The sequence below is a fragment of the Macrobrachium rosenbergii genome, chromosome 13, assembly GCF_040412425.1.
Source record: "Macrobrachium rosenbergii isolate ZJJX-2024 chromosome 13, ASM4041242v1, whole genome shotgun sequence".
In the NCBI taxonomy this organism is placed as follows: Eukaryota; Metazoa; Arthropoda; class Malacostraca; order Decapoda; family Palaemonidae; genus Macrobrachium; species Macrobrachium rosenbergii.
The window spans coordinates 55951714-55976349 of NC_089753.1; the positions used below are offsets into that span (position 1 = coordinate 55951714).

General features: G+C 43.2%; 1 protein-coding gene and 1 long non-coding RNA gene across 3 annotated transcripts in view; one reads left to right on the forward strand and one right to left on the reverse strand.

Moving 5' to 3' along the window:
• LOC136845343 (uncharacterized) overlaps window positions 1–14254 on the forward strand; it is a 133647-nt gene extending 119393 nt beyond the window's left edge. For both annotated transcript variants that reach the window (XM_067115584.1, XM_067115585.1), the window contains exon 6: window positions 12369–14254. In XM_067115584.1, coding sequence (XP_066971685.1) covers window positions 12369–12508 — 140 coding nt within the window. In that variant the 3' untranslated portion in view covers window positions 12509–14254. The remainder of the gene's footprint in view (window positions 1–12368) is intronic.
• Window positions 1–24636, reverse strand: part of LOC136845344 (uncharacterized) — a 112301-nt gene that overhangs the window by 3729 nt on the left and 83936 nt on the right. The window lies entirely within an intron of this gene.

Below are 24636 nucleotides of genomic sequence, written 5' to 3' on the forward strand. Positions count from 1 at the left end.
TTTACTAGAGTCTCCAGCGAGGTAGCGACCTATAAAGCTGGTGAATTCTAGATGATCTGTCAACGGGGGCGAGACCACAATGTGACTAGACCATATGACCTTACTGTGAGGGCAAACGACAAACGAAACAACCACCTGACCAAGCCTAGCTACGTCATGAAGTCATAACATAAGCTAAGGACTGGGACGACCACCCCCGGTAGCGACCCAACAACCATAAAAAATACCATAACTAAAAATTAAAAACACACCTAACCATTAACTATAGGAGAGGATGAGTGTCGCTTTCTGCCCCCAAGATTGTATTTATGAAACGTAAGGCCTAGCGCACAGCAATTCTCGTAGGAAGTCTTTACTTCAGTAAGGTAATGTGAAGCAAACACAGAATTGCTTCACCAAAAAGTGGCACCCAGAATGTCATTGAGAAACAAGTTTTTCTGGAAAGCCACTGAGGTAGCAATGCTCTCACTTCGTGAGCCTTGACTTTCAAAAGGCTCAAATCCTTGTCTTGAACACTGGAATGGGCATCTATAATGGTGCTTCTTAAAAGAACGCCAGAGCATTCTTAGAAAGAGGTAAATCCCGCCTCTTAACCGAAAGCACCACAGATTGTTAGAAGGACCTCGACAATCCTGGGTCCTCTGTAAGTAAAATTTCAGAGCCCTGACAGGGCACAGGGTTCTCTCTGGTTCTTGTCCAATGATCTCCGTCAAACCCTTAATCTCGAAGGACCTGGGCCAAGGGGAAGACGAGTTTTCTTTCTTAGCAAGAAACATAGGGCTCAGAGAACATACTGCATCATGGCCTCTAAAGCCTATAATCTTGCTGATAGTCTGAAGTTCACTAACTCTCTTCGCCGTCGCCAGAGCAGTTAGGAAAATAGTTTTTCTGGATACGTCCTTGAAGGACGCAGAATGTAGAGGCTCGAATCGTTTCGACATTAGGAATTTTAGGACAACATCTAAATTCCACGAAGGTAACTTTGGGTGAGCTACCTTAGAAGTTTCAAAAGACCTTAGAAGATCGTGAAGGTCTTTGTTGTCCGTTAGGTCGAGGCCTCTATGCCTAAAAACCGCTGACAGCATGCTTCTGTAACCTTTGATGGTAGGTACTGTCAGCTTTAATTCCTTCCTCAAATAAAACAGAAAGTCGGCTATCTGGGACACAGAGGTTGTGGTAGAGGAAATTCCCTTGCTTGCACCACTTCCTGAATATGACCCACTTCGACTGGTACACTGCATTGGAGGAGGCTCTCCTGGCGTTGGCGATCGCCTTAGCCACTGGTCTTGAAAAACCCCTCGCTCTGACCAACTTTTCAATAGTCTGAATGCAGTCAGACTCAGAGCGGGAAGGTTTTTGTGGTACCTCTCGAAGTGGGGTTGTCTGAGAAGATCTATTCTCATGGGAAGCATCCTTGGGAAGTCCACTAGGAATCCCATGACCTCTGTGAACCACTCCGCTGAAGGCCAAAAGGGGGCGATTAATGTCATCCTCGACCCTTCTGAGGCCACAAACTTCCTGATGACTTCCCCCAGGATCTTGAATGGGGGAAAGGCATACAGGTCCAGACCCTTCCAGTCCCAAAGGAGGGCATCTACTGCTACTGCCCACGGGAGAGCAGTACAGAGGTAGCCTTGTCGTCCTCGACGTTGCAAAAAGGTCCACCAGAGGACGCCCCCAAAGCTTCCAAAGCTCCTGACATACCTCTGCGTGCAGGGTCCACTCTGTCAGAAGAAGTTGACGCTGCCGACTGAGAAGGTCCCCACAGACGTTCTCGACCCCTGCTACGAATCGCATGAGAAGCGAAACTTGTCAAGAATGGGCCCACAACAGGATCTCTTTTGCAATCAGGAACAGGGACCGAGAATGAGTACCTCCTTGTTTCTTGAGGTATGCCAGGGCTGTGGTGTTGTCCGAGTTGATCTGAACCACCCGGCCTACAACCTGAGTTTCGAAGAACTGAAGAGCTGAGAGAATCGCTCCCAATTCTTTTAGATTGATGTGCCAGGACACCTGTTCCCCCTTCCAGGTGCCTGACACTTCCTCTCCCCGCTAGTGTTGCTCCCCATCCTGACGTGGACGCGCCGGAAAACAACACTAGGTCGGGGTTCTGAAGAGAGAGTGAAACCCCTTCTGCCAATTTTGCGGGATCGAGCCACCACCTTAGATGGTCCTTGGCAGAGAGAGATCTTGAGAGTCTCCTCTAGATCCTCCTTGTTCGTCCAGTTGTCCGCAAGGAAAAACTGAGGGGTCTGAGATGCAACCTCCCAGGGAAACAAACTTCTCCAGCGATGAAATGGTCCCCAGCAGACTCATCCATTCCTCACCGAGCATGTTTCTTTCCCCAGGAAGGCCGAAACTTTTTCGAAGCAGTGCTGCTGACGTTCTTGGGATGGAAAGGCTCGAAAAGCCACTGAATCCATCTGAATCCCCAGGTAAACAATGGACTGAGAAGGGATCAGATGTGACTTCTCGAAGTTTACTAGAAGTCCCAGGGACTTCTTCAGCTCCAACGTTGAGTGCAGGTCCTCCAGACACCTTTCTTTCGACGAAGCTCGAATGAGCCAGTCGTCTAAATAGAGCGAGATCCTTATGCCCGCTAGGTGAAGCCACCGGGCAACGTTCCTCATCAGAACTGTGAAGACCATAGGAGCCGTACTCAGTCCGAAACACAGAGCCCTGAACTGGTACACTCGTCCCCCCAGGACAAACCTCAAATACTTCCTTGACTGAGGATGAATGGGGACGTGAAAATAGGCGTCTTGGAGATCCAGCGAGACCATCCAATCGCCTGGTCTTAACGCACTTAAAACGGACTGAGACGTCTCCATCTTGAACTTCTCCTTGACAACAAAATGGTTCAGTCTGCTGACGTCCAGGACTGGTCTCCACCCCCCTGACTGTTTTGGAACCAAGAAGAGACGATTGTAGAATCCTGGAGAATCCAAATCCAGGACTTGCTCTATGGCTCTCTTCTCGAGCATCTGTTCGAGCAGATCGAAAAGAATCTGTTGCTTCTCTGGGCGGTAAGAGGGCGACAGATCCCTGGGTGTTGAAGACAGGGGGGGAAATTCGAGGAACGGGATCCTGTAACCTTTCCCGATTACACTGAGGGACCAGGAGTCCGCCCTCTTACTCTCCAGGCTTCAAAACAAAAGAAGCCTGGCTCCTACTGGTGTCTGGAGGTCCGGTGTATCATTTCTTGCCCCTTGGGTTAGAAGGGGCTCCGCCTCTGGAGAGGCCTCTTCCTCGAGGAAAGGATTTTGAGGAGGAAGCTTTGCCACGAAAGGGCTTCTGCCTCTTGGCGGCTAGTCCCTGAGAAGACGTGGACGGGACATTAGGACGCCTGGAAGACTGCGCGAGAAGGTCTTGTGTAGCCTTCTCCTTAAGGCTGGAGGCGGGATCCTTGACTAACGGCTGGGGAAGAGATGGCTAGAAAGAGGGCGAAAAGCAATTCCGCCCTGTGCACAGGAGAAACTGACTTTGCTGCAAAATTGCAGTATAAAGCCCTCTTCTTCAAGAGGGTCGTACCAAAGTGAGCAGCCAGTTCATCCGCGCCATCTCTGACGGCCTTGTCCATGCACGACAGCACACTGGACAGCTCCCCAGAAAGATAGAGTCTGGACTCCGAGTCCTCAAGTCCAAGGCCCCAAGCACCAATCTAAAAGTTGAAGACTTCCATAGTCCTAAAAAGCCCTTTAAGATGATGGTCAGTCTCCGATAAAGCGCCCAGGTCACCTTCGCTGAAGAAAGGAGAGCCCTCCTTGGAGCGTCGACCAGACTCGCAAGTCTCCTTGAGAAGAAGAAGGGACTCTGGAGCCAATTTCTTCTCCAGTCTCGTACCATATCCCAGCCTTCCCGCACAATCTAGACGGAGGTAGGGCAAAGGAAGACTTGCCTTGAGTTTTCCGATCTTCCATCCACGAATTAACTTTCTTGAAGGCTTTCCTGGTAGCGAGCGATGTCTTCATCTGAAGGAAGCCGGGCGATTTCCTCACCTTCGACGAAGCTAACTGCGAAGGGGGAGAGAGAGGAGCAGAAGGCTGAAATTTATCAGGAAATAATTCTCTCAGCATGCTGGCCAAAACCTGATAGTCCGATGAAGACGACAAAGGGGGCTGTTCCTGCTCTGCAGACTCCGACTCATGAGACAACTCTCCCTCTTCGACGGGAGCGACAGGAGAGTCTTCCGAAACTTGAGGAAGACTAAGACCTTGAGGCCCGATTCGGAAAAGAGACCTCTTCTTGCGTGAAAGAGCAGAAGAAAACTGTGGAGCGTCCCGCACAGAAGCGTCCTGCCGAGCATCCTGATGAGCGTCCTGCCTCAAATGCTGCCGAGCGTCCTGAAGAGTGTCCAGACGAGAGGGGAGAGAAGCGTCTTGCCGAGCGTCCTGAAGAGCGTCCTGACGAGCGTGATGAGAAGCCAGACGAGCGTCATGCCGAACGTCCTGCCGCGTATCCCTTCGAGCGTCTTGTTGAGTTGCAAGAGGGGCGTCTTGACCAGCAAAAGAAACGTTAGGATCAGCAGCCTGAGGAGCGTCAAGACGAGGCAAAGAAACCCGACGATCCAACGAACGATGAGGGCGACCAGGAGAACTCGCCGGAGAGAGAGACGAACGAAGAGCAGGAGAGGGAGACCTCTTAGACCTCTTAACGGGCAGCTTCAAATCCTTGCGGCGCCTACGAGGTTCAGACTCCTTTGCAGCAAGTAGGGAAGCCAACTGCCGCTGCATGTCCTGGAGAAGACGCTCAAGGAGAAGACTCCTTCTCAGGAGAAGGGCTGCTCTTGTGAGAAGAAGAGGGGAAGGGGACGTCCTCTTCCTTCTACCAAGGGCAACGACAGCTCTCTTCTTGGGGCGACTGGGACGCTCAAAAAAGTCCTCCTCGGAAGAAGTCCTGGTCCTCTTTGCGGCGGCAACTCGTGGAAGAGGTCAGGAGAAGAAACGAGTGCTCGAGAAAGAGGAGGAGAAGCGTCCTCCTCTCGAAGCTTCTCTTGAAAGCGCGAGAGTCCAACCGAGAACATGACCCCTTGCGTGGAGAGGGCGCCTTAGAGGACGAGAAGCAATCCTTAAGGACGCGTGCGCGAGCACGATCCTTGGCAGCCTGGGAGACGACAACAGGGCCTGCCGAAGGGACGCCAGATCGGTGGGGGGTCCCTGTAACCCTCTTGCGGCTTTGGACATGCCCACTCCCTGAGTCCTGGGAGTTCGGCAGAGGTCCAGGCCTAGAGGCATTATAGGGCCGATCTGACGCCCCCTCCACAACACTAGGGGGATCACTGCACTTCACAACACTTTCAATCGCCAGCACCTTCGACTCCAAAGCACGAATGGAGCTCAAAATCTGCGCAAGGGCATTACCTTCCGCAGATGCAATCACAGGGTCCGAAGGCAACACTACAGGGATAGGTGAAGCATTAGAAGGGTTAACAGGTGACAAATTATTACCCTGACTCCCACCAGCAGACACAATCTTGGAGGAAGACCTCCTGATACGGTCACGCTCTAACTTGCGCACATAAGAGTCGTAAACCTTCCAATCGGAATCAGGCAAAGACTCACACTCCTTGCAGCGATCATCCAACAAACAGACATGCCCTCTACATCTCATGCATACTGAGTGAGGGTCTACCGAAGCTTTCGGTAGCCTCACCTTACACTCCTTCACAACACACACCCTGAAACTAGCAGAACTAGAACCAGACATCGTGTTCAAAGAAAAGCCAAAGCCAAAATCAAAACAGTCCACAAAAGCGTATGCCTATCCACAAATCCAAAGTCAAAAACCAAAAGACAATCAGAATACTCAAGTGGAAAAAGTTTTGAAATCCAACGATTGGAGGTATTGACAACGGGTGTTGACAATACCGCGACAGAGAAAATCTGAATAGAAAATGGGAATGGTTCCTGATACCTGCCTCCCAGCGGCGGGAATGGGTACTAACCACCTGGCCCCACTGTGTGTGCCCTAAGTTTTTGAATTTCTGTCGGTCCTTCGGAGAATACAGCTATATATATATCTGACAGGTAAGTCTCATGAACAAAAAAGGGTATATGGAGATGCTACATCAGCAGCAACCCGACAGAAAGAGGATACAGAGGAAGATTGGTCAACATCTGGATTGAGAGAAATAACACCCCTCAAACAGAACAGAGACTGGCAGACCAAGTAAGAAACATAAAGCACTGGCTCTCCAAAACAGAAAGAGAGGAACTGGAGAGAGAAATAACACCCAGTAATGAAAGAAGACAAACTAAGAGAAGATACCAACGAAGACAACAGGAATGATGAGCTACCAAACAACAGCACACAAGGAAATACCGAAGATGTAACAGAGAGGTCGAAATGGGTGGAAAAGATCAGACAATGGATGAAGCCAGATACAGAAAGAACAAAAATCCCCTCCATGAAAGCCTACAACATACAGAAGCTAAGGGAGAAAACAAGTGAGGTTAATGAAATAATGAGACTAGTACACACCACGAGTATGACAGAAATAAATAGCCTGGCATATGCAGGAGCAAAATTAGTAGCAGAACTCAAGGGGATACAAACACCAACACCCCCATTGCAACCAACCCAACAGAAACCAAAACAATAGCTGCCTTGGAAAAGGCACCTGGAAAAACAAATCATAGTGATGAGATATGACTTGAGTAAACTGAAAGAGATGGCAGAAAAGAGGCTAAGAACCAAGAAAACAAGGGAACAAGAATACAAAGTACAGGAGAATGGACTAAACAACACAGAAGAGGCTAAGAACCAAGAAAACAAGGGAACAAGAATACAAAGTACAGGAGAATGGACTAAACAACACAGTAGAAGATATAAAACAGAGGCTTATAGCCAAAGCACATAAGATCCAGCGGTACATGAACAGGAATAAAGGATATCAACAGAACAAACTCTTTAGAACCAACCATAAAAGACTATACAGCCAACTAAGAGGGAAAGATAATCACCAGGAAATTCCTGAAGCTATACAACATGGCTACAGGAAGTCAAGGCAGAAGAAATGGGGAGATCACGACAGACACAGTCAGACACCAACTAAAAAAAATGCCCAACTGGAAAGCCCCAGGTCCCGATGAAGACCATGGATACTGGCTCAAAAACTTCAAGGCCCTACACCCACACATAGCAGAACAACTCAGCATTGTATCACAAACCACCATGTGCCCAAATGGATGACCACAGGGAGAGCATCCTTAGTACAGAAAGACAAGAACAAGGGAAATACAGTATAACTACTACAGGCCTATCGCCTGCAATGTGGAAATTTCTAACAGGTATCATCATTGAAAGGCTATACAACTACCTAGAGGATACAAACACCATCCGCCACCAACAGAAAGGCTACAGAAGGAAGTGTAGGGACACAAAAGACCAGCTCCTGATAGGCAAAATGGTAATGAAGAATAGTACAAGGAGAACCAACCTAGACATGGCATGGATTGACTGCAAGAAAGCCTTCGACATGATACCGCACACATGGCTAACAGAATGCCTAAAAATATATAGGGCAGAGGAAAACACCATCAGCTTCCTTAAAAATACAATGGCGACTGGAATAAGACTAGCAGAGGTTAACATCAGGAGAGGAATCTTCCAAGGCGACTCACTGTCCCCACTACTCTTTGTAGTAGCCATGATTGCCATGACAAAAGTACTCCAGATGATGAATGCTGGGTACCAACTCAAGAAGGAAAGCAACAGAATTAACCATCTGATGTTCATGGAGGACATCAAGCTGTATGGTAAGAGCATCAAGAAAATAATACCCTAATCCAGACTGTAAGGATTGTATCTGAGGACATCAGGGTAGAGTTTGGAATAGAAAAATGCACCTTGGTCAGCATACAAAAAGGCTAAGTAACAAGGACTGAAGGGATAAAGCTACCAGAGGGGAATATGATCAGGGAAGAATATATACAGAGACTTAAGGTAATACTCAAGTCAAAACTCAATGCCGGAAACATGATGAAAGCCATAAATGTATGGGCAGTACCAGTAATCATACAGCGCAGGAGTAGTGGAGTGGGCAAAGGCTGAACTCCGTAGCATAGACCAGAAAACTAGGCAACACATGACAGTACACAAAGCACTACACCCAAGAGCAAATACAGACAGACTATACATAATACGAAAGGAAGGAGGGAGAGGTCTACTAAGCATAGAAGGACTGCGTCAACATTGAGAGCAGAGCACTGGGGCAATACCTGAAAACCAGTGAAGATGAGTGGCTAAGGAGTGCATGGGAAGAAGGCCTGATAAAAGTAGACGAAGACCCAGAAAAATACAGAGATGGAGAATGAAAAACAGAACAGAGGAATGGCACAGCAAACCAGTGCACGGACAGTACATGAGACATACTAAAGAACTGGCCAGCAACAAAACATGGCAATGGCTACAGAGGGGAGAACTCAAGAAGGAAACAGAAGGAATGCTAACAGCAGCACAGGATCAGGCCCTAAGAACCAAATATGTCCAAAGAACAATTGATAGAAATAACATCTCACCCATATGCAGGAAGTGTAATGTGAAAGATGAGACCATAAACCACAAAGCAAGCGAATGTCTGGCGCTTGCACAGAACCAGTACAAAAAGTGGCATGATTCAGTTGCAAAAGCCCTCCCCACTGGAGCCTGTGCAAGAAACACTAGCTAGCTTGCAGTAATAAGTGGTAAGAACACCATCCTGAGGGAGTGATAGAAAATTATCAGGCAAAGATCCTCTGGGACTATGGTATCAGAACAGATAGGGTGATACTTGCCAACTGACCAGACGTGACACTGATTGACAAAATCAAGAAGAAAGTATCACTCATTGAGTCGCAGTACCATGGGGCACCAGAGTAGATGAGAAAGACAGAGAAAAAATTGATAAGTATCAAGACTTGAAAATAGAAATGAGGAGGATATGGGATATACCAGCAGATATTGTACCCATAATCATAGGAACAATGGGCACAATCCCAAGATCCCTGAAAAGAAACCTGGAAAAACTAGATGCCGAAGTAGCTCCAGGACTCATGCAGAAGAGCGTGCTGTTAGAAACAGCGCACATACAGTAGTAAGAAAAGTGATGGACTCCTAAGGAGGCGGGGTGCAACCCAGAATCCCACACTGTAAATACCACCCAGTCAAATAGGATGACTGAGATATGCAGAAAAAAAAAAAATAAATAAATAATGATGGTGGAAAACTGGCCACATTCAGAGTTTTTTTCCCCTGTCACTTTCTTCAGAAGATAGTATTGATCACTCTCAATTGATGGAGTGATTACAGTCTAAAATGTGTTCACACTTAATGAGAACTTGTAGCTGTCATGGTCATGATCTCATTGTCAGGAGGAATCATGGCTTGGTCTCTTAATGTTTAAGGAAACAACTTTTAAAAAAGAAAACATGGAAGATGTCTGTTGATCCCTAAGAATATTTAGGACAGCCTGATGATGAAAACATGGGAGATGTCTGTTGTTCCCTAAGAATAATTAGGACAGTCTGATGGTGAATCTTAAGCTTGTATGATATCTTGGAATGAGAAGCAAAGAGGAAAGCAATCGATATCTACTCAGATCAGGAGATGGAATTTGAAGCTGCGGCCAAAACATGGGAGCAGACATGCATATCTATATCTTGAGGAGTGGGCACAGTAGGTGTCTTATTTAGAGTAGATGGTACAAGAGGTCTAGGAGTTATGGTCACCTGAATAGGAGCATTCACTAGAGGTGGAGGCATGTCTTGTCAGTTAGCTGCCTCAGCTGTATTCTGCACTGACGTAAGCAAGATCTCCATGAGCCTTGCCATGTACTGTCCTCACAGTTTACTGACACATCTACTGGATTGGCCATAAGCAGAACAGCAGTAAAAAGGCTTTGCTACCAAAGGTGGAGCCATGTGTAAAGCAGTCAAGATGTGCCATGGGTTTGCCATTAGCAGTGATGCAGGCTGTGGATGTGGGAGGAGGTGCTGGTGAAGAAATCAGGCAGCAAGCAGAATGTAGTGACTGTGCTGACTTACCACCACATGAATGTTGCTCATTCACCACCACCAGTTATGAAGATGGCTCTGTAGTTGGTCTGGTTGCAAAGAATTTAAAGTAGGATATGCATCAGCAGATGCACTCTTGGGCTGTGTCCTTAACACACTTCTCTATGCATATTGGAAACATTGGCCAAGTGAACAATTGTACCAAGTCTCACTGATGAGGAACTGTGAACATGTACTTGGCGGTAAATGCCAAGTATAAGAGTTGAGGTCCCTGCTTGGAAGGCCTTGGAAAGTACATTGGGCCATAATTAATGTGTAATGAGATTACATACCTAGCAAAAGACGAGTTAGAAAGGCTGCCATCACACAAAACAAAAACAAAAAAATAGCTCAGAAAATTTGAGTCAGTACAGAACCATTAAATCTTACATTGTAATAACAACTAATGCATGAAAATTTGGAACAGTTTTGGACAGCAACAGAAGTAATTAGCTGATTAGCTAAAAAAAATTAATTATGAAGGAATTATCCTACTCAGGATAACAATGCATTTCATTATATTTGGGAGTAAAGCCAAGGAAATCAGGTGAATAAGTTAATTACAAAGCCTAAACACAAAATACATAATTAGAAAGTACTCCAAGAAAACACATTGAAGAAGGAAAACTTCCATCTACTTACTCTTCATTATGGTATAGAAAATATAAAGGGGAATTAAAAATGGTTAGTGTGAATGAGATCTTACTGCTTGAGTGAAAACAAAGTCATAACTTATTAGCTGGTTAGCGGAAAGACAATGTATTAAACCTGCATCACAACATTAACAGGTAACAAAATTTATGAAAATATAAACAAGCACAGCAATCAAAGAGAGAAATGAATCAGCATTGCAAAAGACAGAATTTTTATGTTGATGAAAAATTTAAGTACTATTTGCAAACAATTACACCTGGTAAAACCAGTGATCCATTAATGGACAAGGATAAATGCACAATTCCTACTAACTGAAGAATTAACTTCTTTATTATTGCCTGAATGCACTAAAGTGAAAAAGACCAAAATGATGTGAAATTAGAGAAATGGATTATTCACAAAAATGGAACATTGAAGCAAACATCAGGGGAATGAGCGTGAGACTGCTGGCTCATGAAAAGTGAAGTTAATGGCTGAGACACCCTTAAGGATTGCCATTGTGCATGCTTGAGATTTCTATCTTGTGTCGGTTAGAGACTGGTGAATCTTGGAACATGGCAGCTATGAAGGTTTGAGACAATATAAACCATGATCACTACATTAGAGGCAACCTGGGTGCTCTGCAAGCTTGTAAAAAATTAGCATTGACTGGAAAATTATAACTAGTATAAACATAGGAATGTAATAACATCCTACATTGAGGAAAATTGAGATGGCTTTGGACTTTGAAGAAAGGATTGTCAGTTTGGGGAGCATTCTTGTTAATATGTCTCATATGGAGAAAAATTGATGGTACATTTGTCTAAGGGGACAGGAAGGATGAATCATGGTGAGAACTGCTAGTCTCCTCTTATATCTTGCACACCTGAAACACTTCATGCTATTTTTCATGAAATAAGCTAGGGTGACTTCATACAGGAAAAATTGAGCTACTGAGACACAAACTAAAATGAGGTCTCAAAGATGTAGAACTTTGGTTTTGCTTGTGAGCTACCAGTTAGTCAACACCAGAATACTGTATGTTTAACACCACCCTGGAAACCAGCAGAAATGGCTCTTCCCAATACACGCTTAGTTATCGGTAACGGAAATACAGTACTCCTTTTGTATGAGTAGAATTATTGTAGTTATTTTACAAATAGCAACTACTCGAGGCAGGAGTATTATTTCTTGGAGTATCAGTTCATTCTTTAGGCACAGTGACTTTTGATTGTTGCTTGATTTGATTCGGTAGTGTTTGTAGTGTCTGCTCTGCAGCAGTAACTAAACATTATGACTCAAAAATTTAATGTACAGGAAATGCTGTATCTTTAATAACACATTTTACAAAATTTTGTCAAGTATCTTTGCATATTTTTGTATTGTGAAAATATAGCCAAATTATATTTCTCATAAATATTAATTCAAGTTAGACATGTCAAACATTGTTAGAATTGTTACATTCATTATTGTGTGAGTACATTTATTTTATCAATTTATAGCAAGTGTTAACCAAGTATAGAGTGAGTACCATGATGAACTTTACTTCATATTCACATAAATAGTGAAAATTTCAAATGTCATTTTATTGTGGAGTTCATAAGCAATTTACTCACATACTTGAACCAAACTATTTAGAGGTTAAAAGAAATAATGGTCTGTGTGACCATTATGCCATAATTGATTCTGGGTTCACCATTTCAGGAGATGGTGTAATGAGGAATGGAGTGGATGGGGTTGGTGGTGAAAACATAGCTGAAAGCACTACAGCCGACGAGCCACGGCATCATCCACGATACACCAAAGCCCAAGCAAGGCAGCGATATAAGAAGGGAAAATCTTAGGTCTAGTCTAAAATTTAGGTACTGTGCTCAGAACCAGTAATTATGTAGGTACAGTATTTTTATTTCTTAAGTTCCTGATATAACCTGAGGATGAATATTTGATCAGAGTATGGTAGCTAGAGTTATTTTAGTCACAGTATTTGAATTATTTACTTCATATGTTGGCTTTATTTAGGAAATAAAGTGTTATGCTTAAATATTTAAGACACTGTAATTAAGCTATAGTTTTGCTGATGGTATGAACTCTTGGTTCAGTACAAGGCCTTGGTATCATCAATGAAGAATTTTAAAAATCATGATGATTTACTCTGCAGAAGGTAGGATATTCTTTTGTTGTTTTCTCTGAATATTCTCCTTCATACAGATCATGATTTTCACAATGTTGCCTTTTCCTTCCAACTTGTTATGTTTATAGTTAAGGACTTAAAAATTCAGGTGCATTTACAGTTTTAGAAATAATCTCTTTCTTGACCGTAGGTCTTTGATGACGTTCAAATGTGAAATTGATTAGCTGCTCAATGAAGTTAGAATTCCAAGGTAACAGAGTGTTAATATTAGATATTGCAGTCCTAAAGTGACTAGTATAGTGAAGTTAATTTTATCTTTGTCACTTGCACTTCCAACATTTTATACTAACCCAGTTTTGTCCACTTTGAGAGGAGATATTTTTTCTTAGTCTGAAAACTGACTTAGTGTTGACTGACCTGTCTCTTGCTTAGAGACAATCCTCCAGTTGGGTAATCATTAGTGGGTAGGGCATATCTTTTAGGCAATTGGGGTTAGAGTTTATCCCAACACTTAACTCATTAGTTCACAAATTTGCACTACCACAGTATTTCAAAACAGAAATCTGGAGGTGTAATAATAATATGAGACAGTATAATGCATCAAAGTTGCTATTAACTCTTAATTTTTGTTAAGAGATTAGCAAGAATGATGGAGGTAAAAGCAGCCCAAGCTAGAATTGATATTAGCAGTTATTAATGTAATGGAAAGCTTGTGGTTAGGATGATAAAAGGAATATCTCTTTGTAAAAGAACTGTAATCCAAACAAAGTAATTCATAGTTATGGAAAGGTAACTTAAAGAGAAAATTATTACTCTTTTAGGAAGGGGACACTTAATTTTCTTGATGAAAGGTTTACAGAAGTGTCATAACATTTTTGTTGTAATACAGTACTAGCTTTTTATGAACTATGTTATTAAATATTTGATACATGAAGTATTACATGATGGTTATTGTAAATAATTTCTGTACATTTCATTGTTGGAATTTTAAAAATGTATTGTAAATGTACTTAGCAACAGAATAATTCAGTCCACCCCATCCATAATTGGAGTTTTCTGCTATGGTGGACACTATTAAAACCACTCATACCAGGTACTTTGAACCAATAACAGTGTGGTATCCCATAGATTGTGCTAACCATTCCCAGACTGTGAACAAGTGAACTTGTTTACACAAGTTATGGATATGCTTTAAGCAGGGGATTTGTATTGCAAGGTAAATAATTGTTCACACAAGTTATGGATATGCTTTAAACAGGGTTTGTACTGTAAGGTAAATGTACAGTGCAGCATAACCTATAGTACATATACCTATGTTAGTGGGTTACATACATATTTCACTGTACATTCTATCAATGAGTTATTACAATATGTTTACTCTTTATACTGTAAAAAAAAACCACACTAACATTTTTCTAGTCTCAATAGCATAGTAGAGAGAGAGAGAGAGAGAGAGAGAGAGCAGAACAGTGAGGAAGATAAAGAAGCAACAAGTAAAATTCGAAACATGCATATGAGAAAAGAATAACCTCTCGGCATAATTGGTTTTAATACTTATTGTTAATATGTAAAAGTAACAAATAATAGTACAGTGCGAGATTGAATACTGACGTTTCAAAAAGCAAGACCATTACATGAAGGTTGTGATGTGAAATGAAGGGATGTGTCTCATGAAGTGAGTGAGAGCTTTATTGGTGCTCAGTTAATTTTGCAAGGATTTTCTTGGTGAGATGTGAGGGACCTTTAACAAAGTATAATGGTATAATACCTCAAGAGTCAAGTGGAGGAACAGTACTTATGTATAATATACATAATTTGGTCTTTTATACCATTTTATGCACTTTTTGGAAACCAAGGAAGTTTTAGATTGGCATAAATAATAAAATTTGCAACATCTCTCTTGCAACTGGAAAGAAAGGCATTTCAATATGTAAAAAGCAGATTTTTCTGCTCAAAGGGGAATTAATTTTACTTCATTATTGATCATTAACCATGGTAACAGTATAGAGGGATGAATAAATTTGTTTTTATTTAGCATTTCAACGTTTTGTGAGAGAGAGAGAGAGAGAGAGAGAGAGAGAGAGAGAGAGAGAGAGAGAAGAGAGATAGTGAGTCACAATTGTCACTCAACAGTGAGTTTTTCGGTTGTTGGAAGAGGGATGAGGTCGTTAGTTTGTTTACGGCGCTGTCTGTCTGTGGAATATGTGAAGGATTTTTCGGTTTTAGATGAAAGTCTTTAGTCAGAGCTAGTGCCGGTCAGTGGTTCTTGTGTGGGACAGTTTTTGTCAATATTCTTTTCTGGGAGTTGTTGGTCTTCTTGTTGGTGGTGCTGTTTATTTGTGTGTGTGTTCCGTTTTTTTTTTTGTATTTCCTTGTTGTGTTTGTGGTTGTTTTGAAGGTTGTGGTTGATTACGTGCACCTTTATCCATCTCCAGCAACCGAAGATCAGGGTGAGTGTTGTTTGTTGTTTTGTTTGTGGGTTTGAATTCGCCACATAAATTTGGCGCTTCAACGTGGGGCTGTTGTAAAATAGCCGTTAGGATTGTTTGTGGTGGGTCGAAGTGAGAGTAAGAGGTCAGGATGAGTGAGATAGAGAAACTGAGAGAGGAACTCCGTAAAGTGGCTAGGGAACCCAGGGTAGGCTGGAGGAGGAGAATGGGAGGCTGAGGTGAGAATGAGGAGTTGAGGAGTCAGTTGGAGGAGATGGGGAATGCTAGAAGTGCAAAAGAAGAAATGAAAGGGGAGATGAAAGAGTCAGAAGAGAGAATGGAAGAGAGGGTGGATAAAAGTTGGAGGAATGATGAAAGGTGTGGAAGAAATGGTGAAAGGTATGTTCAAGGGTGTTTTTGGAGAAGGGGCTGTTGGAGGCAGGTTCTCTGGAACGTGTGAAGGGGCAAGAGAGAAAGAAAAGGAGGGAAGAAGTGAATGGAAGCGTGAGTGATGAAAGTGATGTGGAAATAGGAAGTAAGAAACAGAGAGAATGAAAGGCAGGGTAAGGAAAAAGGGAATGAAAAGCAAGGGAAGGAACAGGGGGAAAATAAGAATAAGTCAGGGGAAGAAAAAGGGAAGAAGGGAAAGGAAAGGAAACTGGTAAGAAGGGTAAGGAAGTGGGAAAGGCAGGAAAGAAGGGAGGGTGAAGGCAGTAGTGATAGTGAGGTGGATGGAGGTGAGTGGATAAAAGTGGATAAAAGAGGGGGAAGAAGAGTGTAATGAGTAAGATGAATGTAAGTGCAGAAGTGTACTCTTTGTATTAGGAAGAGGGTATGAAAGGACAGAGTGAAAGTAGCGAAAGTGAGAGTGAAAGTGAGAAAGAAGTGAGAAAGGCTATGTATGTGAGGTGGTACCCGGTGTGAAAAGTATAATGAGTATGGAAGTAGGGATGTGCATGATTTCTTTAGGGAGTATGAAAGGTTTTGTCAGGATAAGTATGGGGGAAAGTAAGAGAGTGTGGGCACGAGAATTAGGAGAATATTTGACTGGGTTTTGCTTGATATGTATAGGGTTATTATGAGTGTGGGAGATGTTGAGTATGACAAGGTGAAAGCTAGACTAGTTGAGCAAGGAGGCGTATGAAAGCGAAGTGTTAAGTATAAGAGGAAGAATGATTTGATGAGGCAAGAATGAAAGCTGGGAAACCTTGTCACTGTATGCTTGTAGGCTGGAGACGTTGGCAAGGAAAAGTTTGGGGATGATGGGATAGATGAATGTAAGGAGTTAGTACGGAAGTTGTTAGGGACAGTTCCAGATGGAGTTAGAGAATTTGTGAACTTGAAGCGGAAGGAGAAGAAAAGATGGACAAATGAAAGGTTGACCTGGGAGAAATTTTGGAAATTGTAGAAGATTATGAGCTTGACAGGGTCATAAAGAGAGCAGAAGTGTAAGTGTAAGGGCTGGGGTAGATGAGAGTACCAGAGTTGGGAAGCTTTAGGGATGCAGTGTTGAGGGCCCAATGAGAATGGCCGATAGTGTAATAGATAGGAGTGTAAGAGCAAGTAATGTGGAGGTGCCAGGGAGGATGAATGGTGGGTTTGTAAAGGGAACAACGGTTGGACGGGTTAGGGATAGTAGTGTACAAAGGAAGGTCGATGAGTGAAGTGAGTGAAGTGTTTTAGATGTGGAAGGAAGGACATACAAAGAATGAGTGTAGGTGGGCTTTAGGAGCGTGTTTGGTGTGTGGTGTCGGGACATTTGGTAAGGAGTGTCATTTGAAAGATAGGGGTTAAATGCTACAGGTGCGGACAGGTGGGTCATATTGCTAATGGTTGTAGGGGTACTTGAGTGAATATAATATGTGGCAACTGTGGTAAGAATGGGCATTATCGAGAATGTGTTCAGAACCGAGAGCGAAGTGTGTCGAATGTGGAATGGAAGGCATGTATCAAGTGTATGTAGACGAAAGAGGGTGACTGTGACAGCGAATCGGGAAACTGAGTGTGAAGGGGTTCAAATGGGTGGATCCTCCAGGATGCAAGCGTGCGTGTGATGCATATGCGTGAGGGTTGTTGCATGAGGATCAGCAATTTGTTTTGGTAGAGTATGGTAGGGCGTAAGAAAGGGAAGAACGTAAGTAAAGTGAATGGTCGTAAGTTGTGTGATAGGGGTGTGAGTGCCAAAGTGAAAATGAGTGATAAAGCGTGTAATAATGGATGAATGGGATGGTATGAATAGAACGTATAGCATATGCGGGTTTGATATAACTGAGTTGACTGAACGTGTAGGGGTTAGTGAACGGTTGGAGGTGAGCGAAAGTGTAAGAGTAAGAGAGCGTAGCAGTAATATACGAGTGATTGAAAGCATGAATGAATCGTTGCAAGAATTGGAAAGGTCAATGAGCGAATGGGATGGGTTAGTTGAAGAATTGGGGAGGTATTGGGAATGAGTTAGAGGGTATAGATGAGATTGTGGATGAAATTGAGAGTGGTAATAGTGAAGAAGATAGCGTGAATCTGAGAGAGAATGGAGGAGAAGATGTGAGTTTGAATGTTGCTAGAAGAGAGAGTGATTCTGAGAGAATGATTGCGTGCCTGTGAACGCGATCTAGAGGACCTGCTAGTGAGCATCCGTGGGTGTTGCGTAAATGGCGATTTGAAAGAGGTGTGAAAGGTGTTGGTTGGGAAATGGGGGGGAGAAATATAGAGGATGAATAAATTTGTTTTTATTTAGCATTTCCCAACGTTTTGTGAGAGAGAGAGAGAGAGAGAGTGTAATTGTCGTAAGTGAGTGCTTTGGTTGTTGGAAGAGGGATGAGGTCGTTAGTTTGTTTATGTGATGGCTGTCTGTCTGTGGAATATGTGAAGGATTTTTCGGTTTTAGAAGGAGTCTTTAGTCAGAGCTAGTGCCGGTCAGTGGTTCTTGTGTGGGACAGTTTTTGTCGTATGCTTTTCTGGGAGTTGTTGGTCTTCTTGTTGGTGTGCTGTTTATTTGTGTGTGTGTTCCGTTTTTTTTTTGTATTTCCTTGTTGTGTTTGTGGTTGTTTGCGGTTGTGGTTGTTACGGCGGCCTTTATCCATCTCCAGCAACCGAAGATCAGGGTGAGTGTTGTTTGTGGGTTTGAATTCCGCCACAACAGCTCATTGCTGGGATTCAGAGAAGGCATCAAAAACTTTAGATCCACTTTGTAATGAATGGATCAGAATTCACATTGGGATTTCCATGTCCCCCCATAACTTGATACAAGTCAAAAGTAGTTCTCTCTCTCTCTCTCTCTCTCTCTCTCTCTCTCTCTCTCTCTCAGTGGAGTGTAGAGCCATTAGAATATTTTGAGTGGTAAATGTAAACAACATATCCTTCAGTACTAGAACTCCACCTCATTAACTTATGCACTGTCTGTCCAAAAATTATGGATGTACCCCTAAAGATCATATAACTTAAGACAAAGCTCACACTATGCAACATGTGCTGATGATTCCAAAGCTCCAATTGTAGGATTTGGTGCTTCTTCATCTAGTGGAACAAGCTTGTTCTCTTTATGTAATTTAGGCCTCCGTAGTCTTGGCAGAACTGTACGCAGTGTCACAACAGAAATTTGTTGAATGACTGGAAGTACTTTTGAAGCAAACTCGTTACTTTCGGAAGCCAAACTTTTTCAGTATGCATCATAGGTCCTGAGGGCCTCATCTGGTAAACTAGGAGGGACAAGGAGGATAGTTTTGTATATGAAAAAATTAATTGTTCCAATACAGGACAAACCTTTGGTTTTAACATAAGGGAGAAAATTTCACGTGGAAGTTGGTGTCACCATGAGATACAAACTCGTTGACTTTACTCGATGCAAGCCTGACCACCTGTGGTAGTAGCAATCCCTTGACACTCCACAGATTGGAAGATTTTTGTATGACCTGTGATTTTTTACTGCCTGTCTGAGTATGCATCATCAGAGGAAATGCTCCTGGGGTTCCTTGTTGATGCTTTCTTATATGAAAGACCCTTGTAGTATACTACATGTAGCAGGTGTAGATCAAGTGTTTGCAGTGTAAGTAACCCATGTCCTGAGTGCATTGATTGGCCTCCTGAGGAATGGAAGAATTTTGATAAGAGGAGGAGATACAGAAGGAAGTTGGCCTCGCCACCTTGGGAAGGATTTGTTTCCTCAGTGGCGGCGTCCATTTCTGTTCCTTCTCGTTCTGGCTCTTCTCTACCAAAATCTTCTCATGTTGCTTCGTCTACCCTTGAAAATTTTATTCCCTCTCATTCTTCTACTGCTTCAGCTTTAGAAGATTCAATTGAAGGTTCAGGAGATCATGTAGTTGATGTGGCTGTTTCATGGTTAGACCTTTAGTCAACAGCAGTGGCTGCCTCTGAAGATGGCACAGGGGTTATTACAGTCTGGTGGGAAAACCATCTCTTACTTGTCCCATCTCACCGCTAATATGTGGGCCAACTGGCTGCTTAAAAGAAAAGATTCTGCCCTCTCCAAGTTCTCGAAGTTCATCGGTATGGAATTGTTGTTTGCTTTAAGGAATGGAGATATTTTAACTTCTATGTCTCTATTTCTTAAGGACCAGCTAGATTCCGCAGTCGATAGACAGAGCTGGTAATAACGACAGATTAGTACATCAAGCTGTCTCAGAATTGTGTCACTTCTCGTGCTGGCACTTCCAAATCACAACCTCAGGCATCTACATACACCTCACCAAAGAAGACAAGTCATGACATTTCAGCGTAGGGCCCATCAATCATCCATCTCCTCCTTCAACCAAGAAAACTCCTCAACAGTGACCCTTTCAGCCCTGCTCTTCAAGGCTTGGGAGAGGAGGCAGAGGCAGGGCCAGAGGAGGTAGACAATAGGAGGGGCGCCCCTCCCCACTCGCTGCCATCGATAGGGGGGTGCCTGGCGAGCCATTGGGCAACCTGGCAGCAGTTTGGGGCAGAAACCTAGGTAGTAGATGTTCTTCTGGTGGGATATCTTACTCCCCTTCGAGTTTCCATCCCCACTCTCCAGGTGCCTACTTCACCAATCAACTTACTCTCTAGGTTCGGTGAAACATTTTACTGTACCTCCTCAACGTGAAGTGAAGAAAATGATGGAAAAAGGAACTGTGGAGATTGTGAAGGACATATCTCCTGGATTTTGCAGCCATGTCTTTCTGGTTCTCAAGGCTATGGGCGATTGGAGACCAGTAATAGACCTGTCGACTCTCAGCCTCTTAATCAGGAAGACATGGTTCAGAATGGAAACTCCTCACACAGTTCTTCAAGCCATCGGGGAGAACAATTTCATGCTCACAATAGATCTAAAGGATGCATATTTCCAGATTCCAATCTATCAGTTTTCTCAGAAGTATCTTTGCTTCAGCCTGGGAGAGAGAGTTTACCAGTTCAAGGTTCTTTGCTTCAGTCTTTCAACTGCCCCACAAGTCTTCACCAAAGTCTTCACCCTAATTTCAACATGGGCACATTCTCAAGGAATACGGATCTTAAGATACCTCAGTGACTGGCTGGTGCTAGCAGATTTTTGGGTGAGGTTGATCCAACACAGGGACTGTCTTCTTCAATTTTGTTACAGCTTAGGCATCATGATAAATTTGGAAAGTGAAACCTCACCCCCAGTCAAAGAATTCTTTACCTGGGTATGCTGGTAGACACGACAGGAGGAAGAGTATACCCTTCAGAACAACGCCTAGAGAAGTTCAGGAACTTTGCCCAACTCTTCCTCTCCAAACAGAAGCAACCCACTCGTCAGTGGCAGGTCATTCTAGGTTTCCTGGCGTTCATAGAGAAGTTAGTCCCTCACAGTTGGCTACACATTCGATCTCTCAAATGGGGACTAAAGGAGTTTTGGTCCCCTGCAAAGGATCCTCCCTTGTTCCTAGTTCCACTATCGGAGGAAGTGAGGAATGACTTTGCTTGGTGGCTAGACAACAGGAACCTGACCGTAGGAGTGCCTCTTCATTCTCCACTTCCAGAGATCCTTCTGTTCTCAAACGCCTCACATGAGGGTTGGGGAGCACACTTGGAAGATCTCCTAAAATCAGGGGTGTGGGATCACCAAGACAGACAGCTCCATATCAACACCCTGGAACTGAAAATAGCCTTCCTAGCACTTCAGGAATTTCAAAAATGGGTAACGGGGCACTCCGTGGTACTAATGTCTGACAACACTACAGTGGTAGCTTATGTAAACAAACAGGGGGCTAGTGTTTCGTCATCTCCACAACTTTAAAGTTCAACTGTACCAGTGGGCAGTCTCTCACTTGGTTTTTCTCTCTGCCAGATACATTCCAGGCAAGAAGAACATGGTGGTGGACAAGCTGAGTCACCAGAAAGCTTTTTCATCTGTGGGGAAGGCCATCAATAGGCATGTTTGCAATGAGACAACAAAAAAACTAGAGGTATTTTGTTTGGTCGTTCCAGATCCCTGGGCCATGGTGGAGGATGCCTTTCAACATCCTTGGGACAATCTGAACGTCCACACCTTTCGCCCCTTTTGCCTAATCCATCAAATTACCAATGGAGTGATTAATTCCCACAACAACAGAATGACCCTTGTAGCTCCCTTGTGGCCTCATGCGGAATGGTACCCCGATCTTCTAGCCTTACTGATAGAAGAACTGAGAGAGATTCCTCCTTGGCACAGCCTTCCGTGCCAACCATACATTGATTGGAGACTATCCAGTATCTCCTGTGAGCTAGAGGCTTTTCTTGCAGAGCAACGACAAAAATGTCAGGTGGTCATCTACCGTCGGAACTACTATTTAACAAGTGGTAGATTTCCTCATTTTCCTCTGTGGGGGAAGTTTCTCTCAGCATCAGCAATCAAGGGATACAGGGCTGCCCTAGTTTTAGTCCTAAGTCTGAAAGACATAAACCTATCTTCTTCGCGGGAGATTTCTATGGTTCTCAAGAGTTTCGAACAGTCCTGTTCCTGAGAGATCTTAAACCTCCGAATTGGGGTCTAACACTGGTACTTAGCAGTCACATGTAGGCCATAAAAACCCTTAAGAGCTTCTTCAGACAGGAATTTAACTCTCAAGATGGTTTTCCTTTTAGCCTTAGCCTCTTCCAAGAGAGTAAGTGAACTACACAGACTATCTTTTGACGTTAAACACATTAGGGGTTGGGGGTCATTAGCCTTCGAATTTGTCTCAGAATTTGTGATTAAGACTCAAAATCCCTCTGTTCACAATGATAGATTAGAGTCTTTCTCCATCCCTTCTCTTGTGGATTTTGTTGGTAATGACCCCAATGAGTTACTTTTATGTCCTGTTAGGGCACTGCGTAACTGCCTAAAAGGGACTGAAAATCTCAGACTGGGTTGTTGAAGACTTTATTTTAGTACATGCCAGAGCAAGAAGGAAGTGTCCAAGAATACTATCTCCTTTTGACTTCGAGAAGTAATTTAACAAGCATATACTAGTACTACTTCAAATCCAGAGGCCAATTCAGTGCACGCAAGAGCACATGATGTTAGGAGTCTAGGCCCTTCCATCGCGTTCAGAAAGAACCTGTCGATTCAAATGATCTTGAAGGCTGGTACATGGCTACGCCAAACCACCTTCACTTTCTTCTATCTGCGGGAAGTTGCCCACAGATCCTTGGACACTTTTTCCTAGGGTCAGGTGGTGGCTGCTCAACAAGTCATGTAGCTCATCCAGTACCCCTAGTGGGACAGTTTGTATCTTACCTAAGATGTTGGTTGTGAAAGTGAGAGCGAATAGAATGACTGGTCTTCTTCCTTTCTCTTTCTTGTTTCTTCTCTACCAGCGGACAGTGGAGAGAAATTATCCATCATGCAGTGGAACTGGTCAAATACAGGTGAGTGTAGAGCTCCTTTCCATTAGTTTTACTTGATTGTTCATACACAATACAAACTATTTTGGAAGCAAGTCCCTTCCTCTTTCTTACAAGGGGAGAGAGGAAATGATGACAAACAAGGCTGGTGGCTAACATAAATTTTGTTGTCTCTGACAAGTAACCTTTACTTTACAGTTCAGAGGCATATGAAGAATTTTTCAATTGCATCCACCTTTACTTAGGACATCACTAATTAATGCCTTTGGGGAGATGATTGTAGATCTCTAGCAAGTGCCTGTAACTTGGGAAGAGGTGTCCTAGTGTGGGTTGACCAGTTCTTTCACTTGAAGGTTAGGGGTTGTCGTAGGTTATTCAAAACCTGCATTAGAACCTCCTTCCTCCATTCTAATTTCAACCTCTTTGAGGATAGCTTTCACTACTGCAGTTGTGGAAGTTTAAACTCCTGTAGGGAGCACCTGTTTTGAACATTGATCTCAGGACTGTAACTGAAGCTAATCCAGAATGCAGAGCTTGCCTGTCAAATTTATAGGCCTCAGAGACCCAGTTAAAACATCTTTGAAGTAGGCTTCCCTCATCTTCCTAGTGTTGTCTCTTTCATGGCACTGATACATGGAATTTCTTGGAGTTTCAAGAAAGTTCACTGCCTAAAATCTCAGTAGAAGATGGAAACATTGAGCAATGCCTTTTATAAGAGGATAATGGTATCTCAAGAAAAAACTCCTTTTCATGTTGAAGGTTGAGATAAGCTGGACGCATCACATTTTGTATGACTGGAGGTGGCTCCTTAGGGAGAGGATTCTGACCAGTAGACAAGTCCTTGCAAGTTTGAGGCACACTACTGCTTATTACAGAGACAATGCACTTTTGTCGAAATTTCTGTGATTGGCAGCTCAGGAGAGTCAAGTGGCATAGACCAGCCTTGCAAGTAGTCTGAGCTCATGTGCGGTACAGTAGTCTGAGCCATTGACTTGAAATTCAAGCTTCCATAGAATATGGTGTTCATTTGAAAGTAATAATAGAAGAAAATAGGAAACAGAAAAAGAGAAGTCTGTTATTAGAAAAGAAAAAATAAATTAATGTGTTGCATCTTACCTTGAATTTTTAAGGTTCCAGTTGCACAATATTGTCAGGGAGACGTTCCACAGTCCAACAGTTTGAGGAATAAAGAACCTTTGGAACTGAGAAGTTAGACAGCGAGGCACATTTACTGCATATTGGTGCTGTTGTTCAGCAAATTTTGTCGCTCTCGGCAAGAGAACGGGGATCAGGGATCAATTGTGAATGTGAAAGATCTGTTAAAATACAACTTACGAAAAATTGACACACTAGAGATTATCCGTTGACGGTCCAAGTCATAGCTGCTAATTTTAGGAAACAGAATACTACCACCACAAACCACTATCTAAAAGATGAATCTCTGGCAGAAGCAGACATCTTCACCAGGGAACAGTATTCTAGTAAAGGAAGGATAAATGAACTAAAACAGGTTGCATTGATTTTATCACTGTTATAAATATATGAGGCCTTCATACAGTACCTAACTTCTGTGCAGCATTGGCTGACACTTAAAGTTACACCAAGTATAACA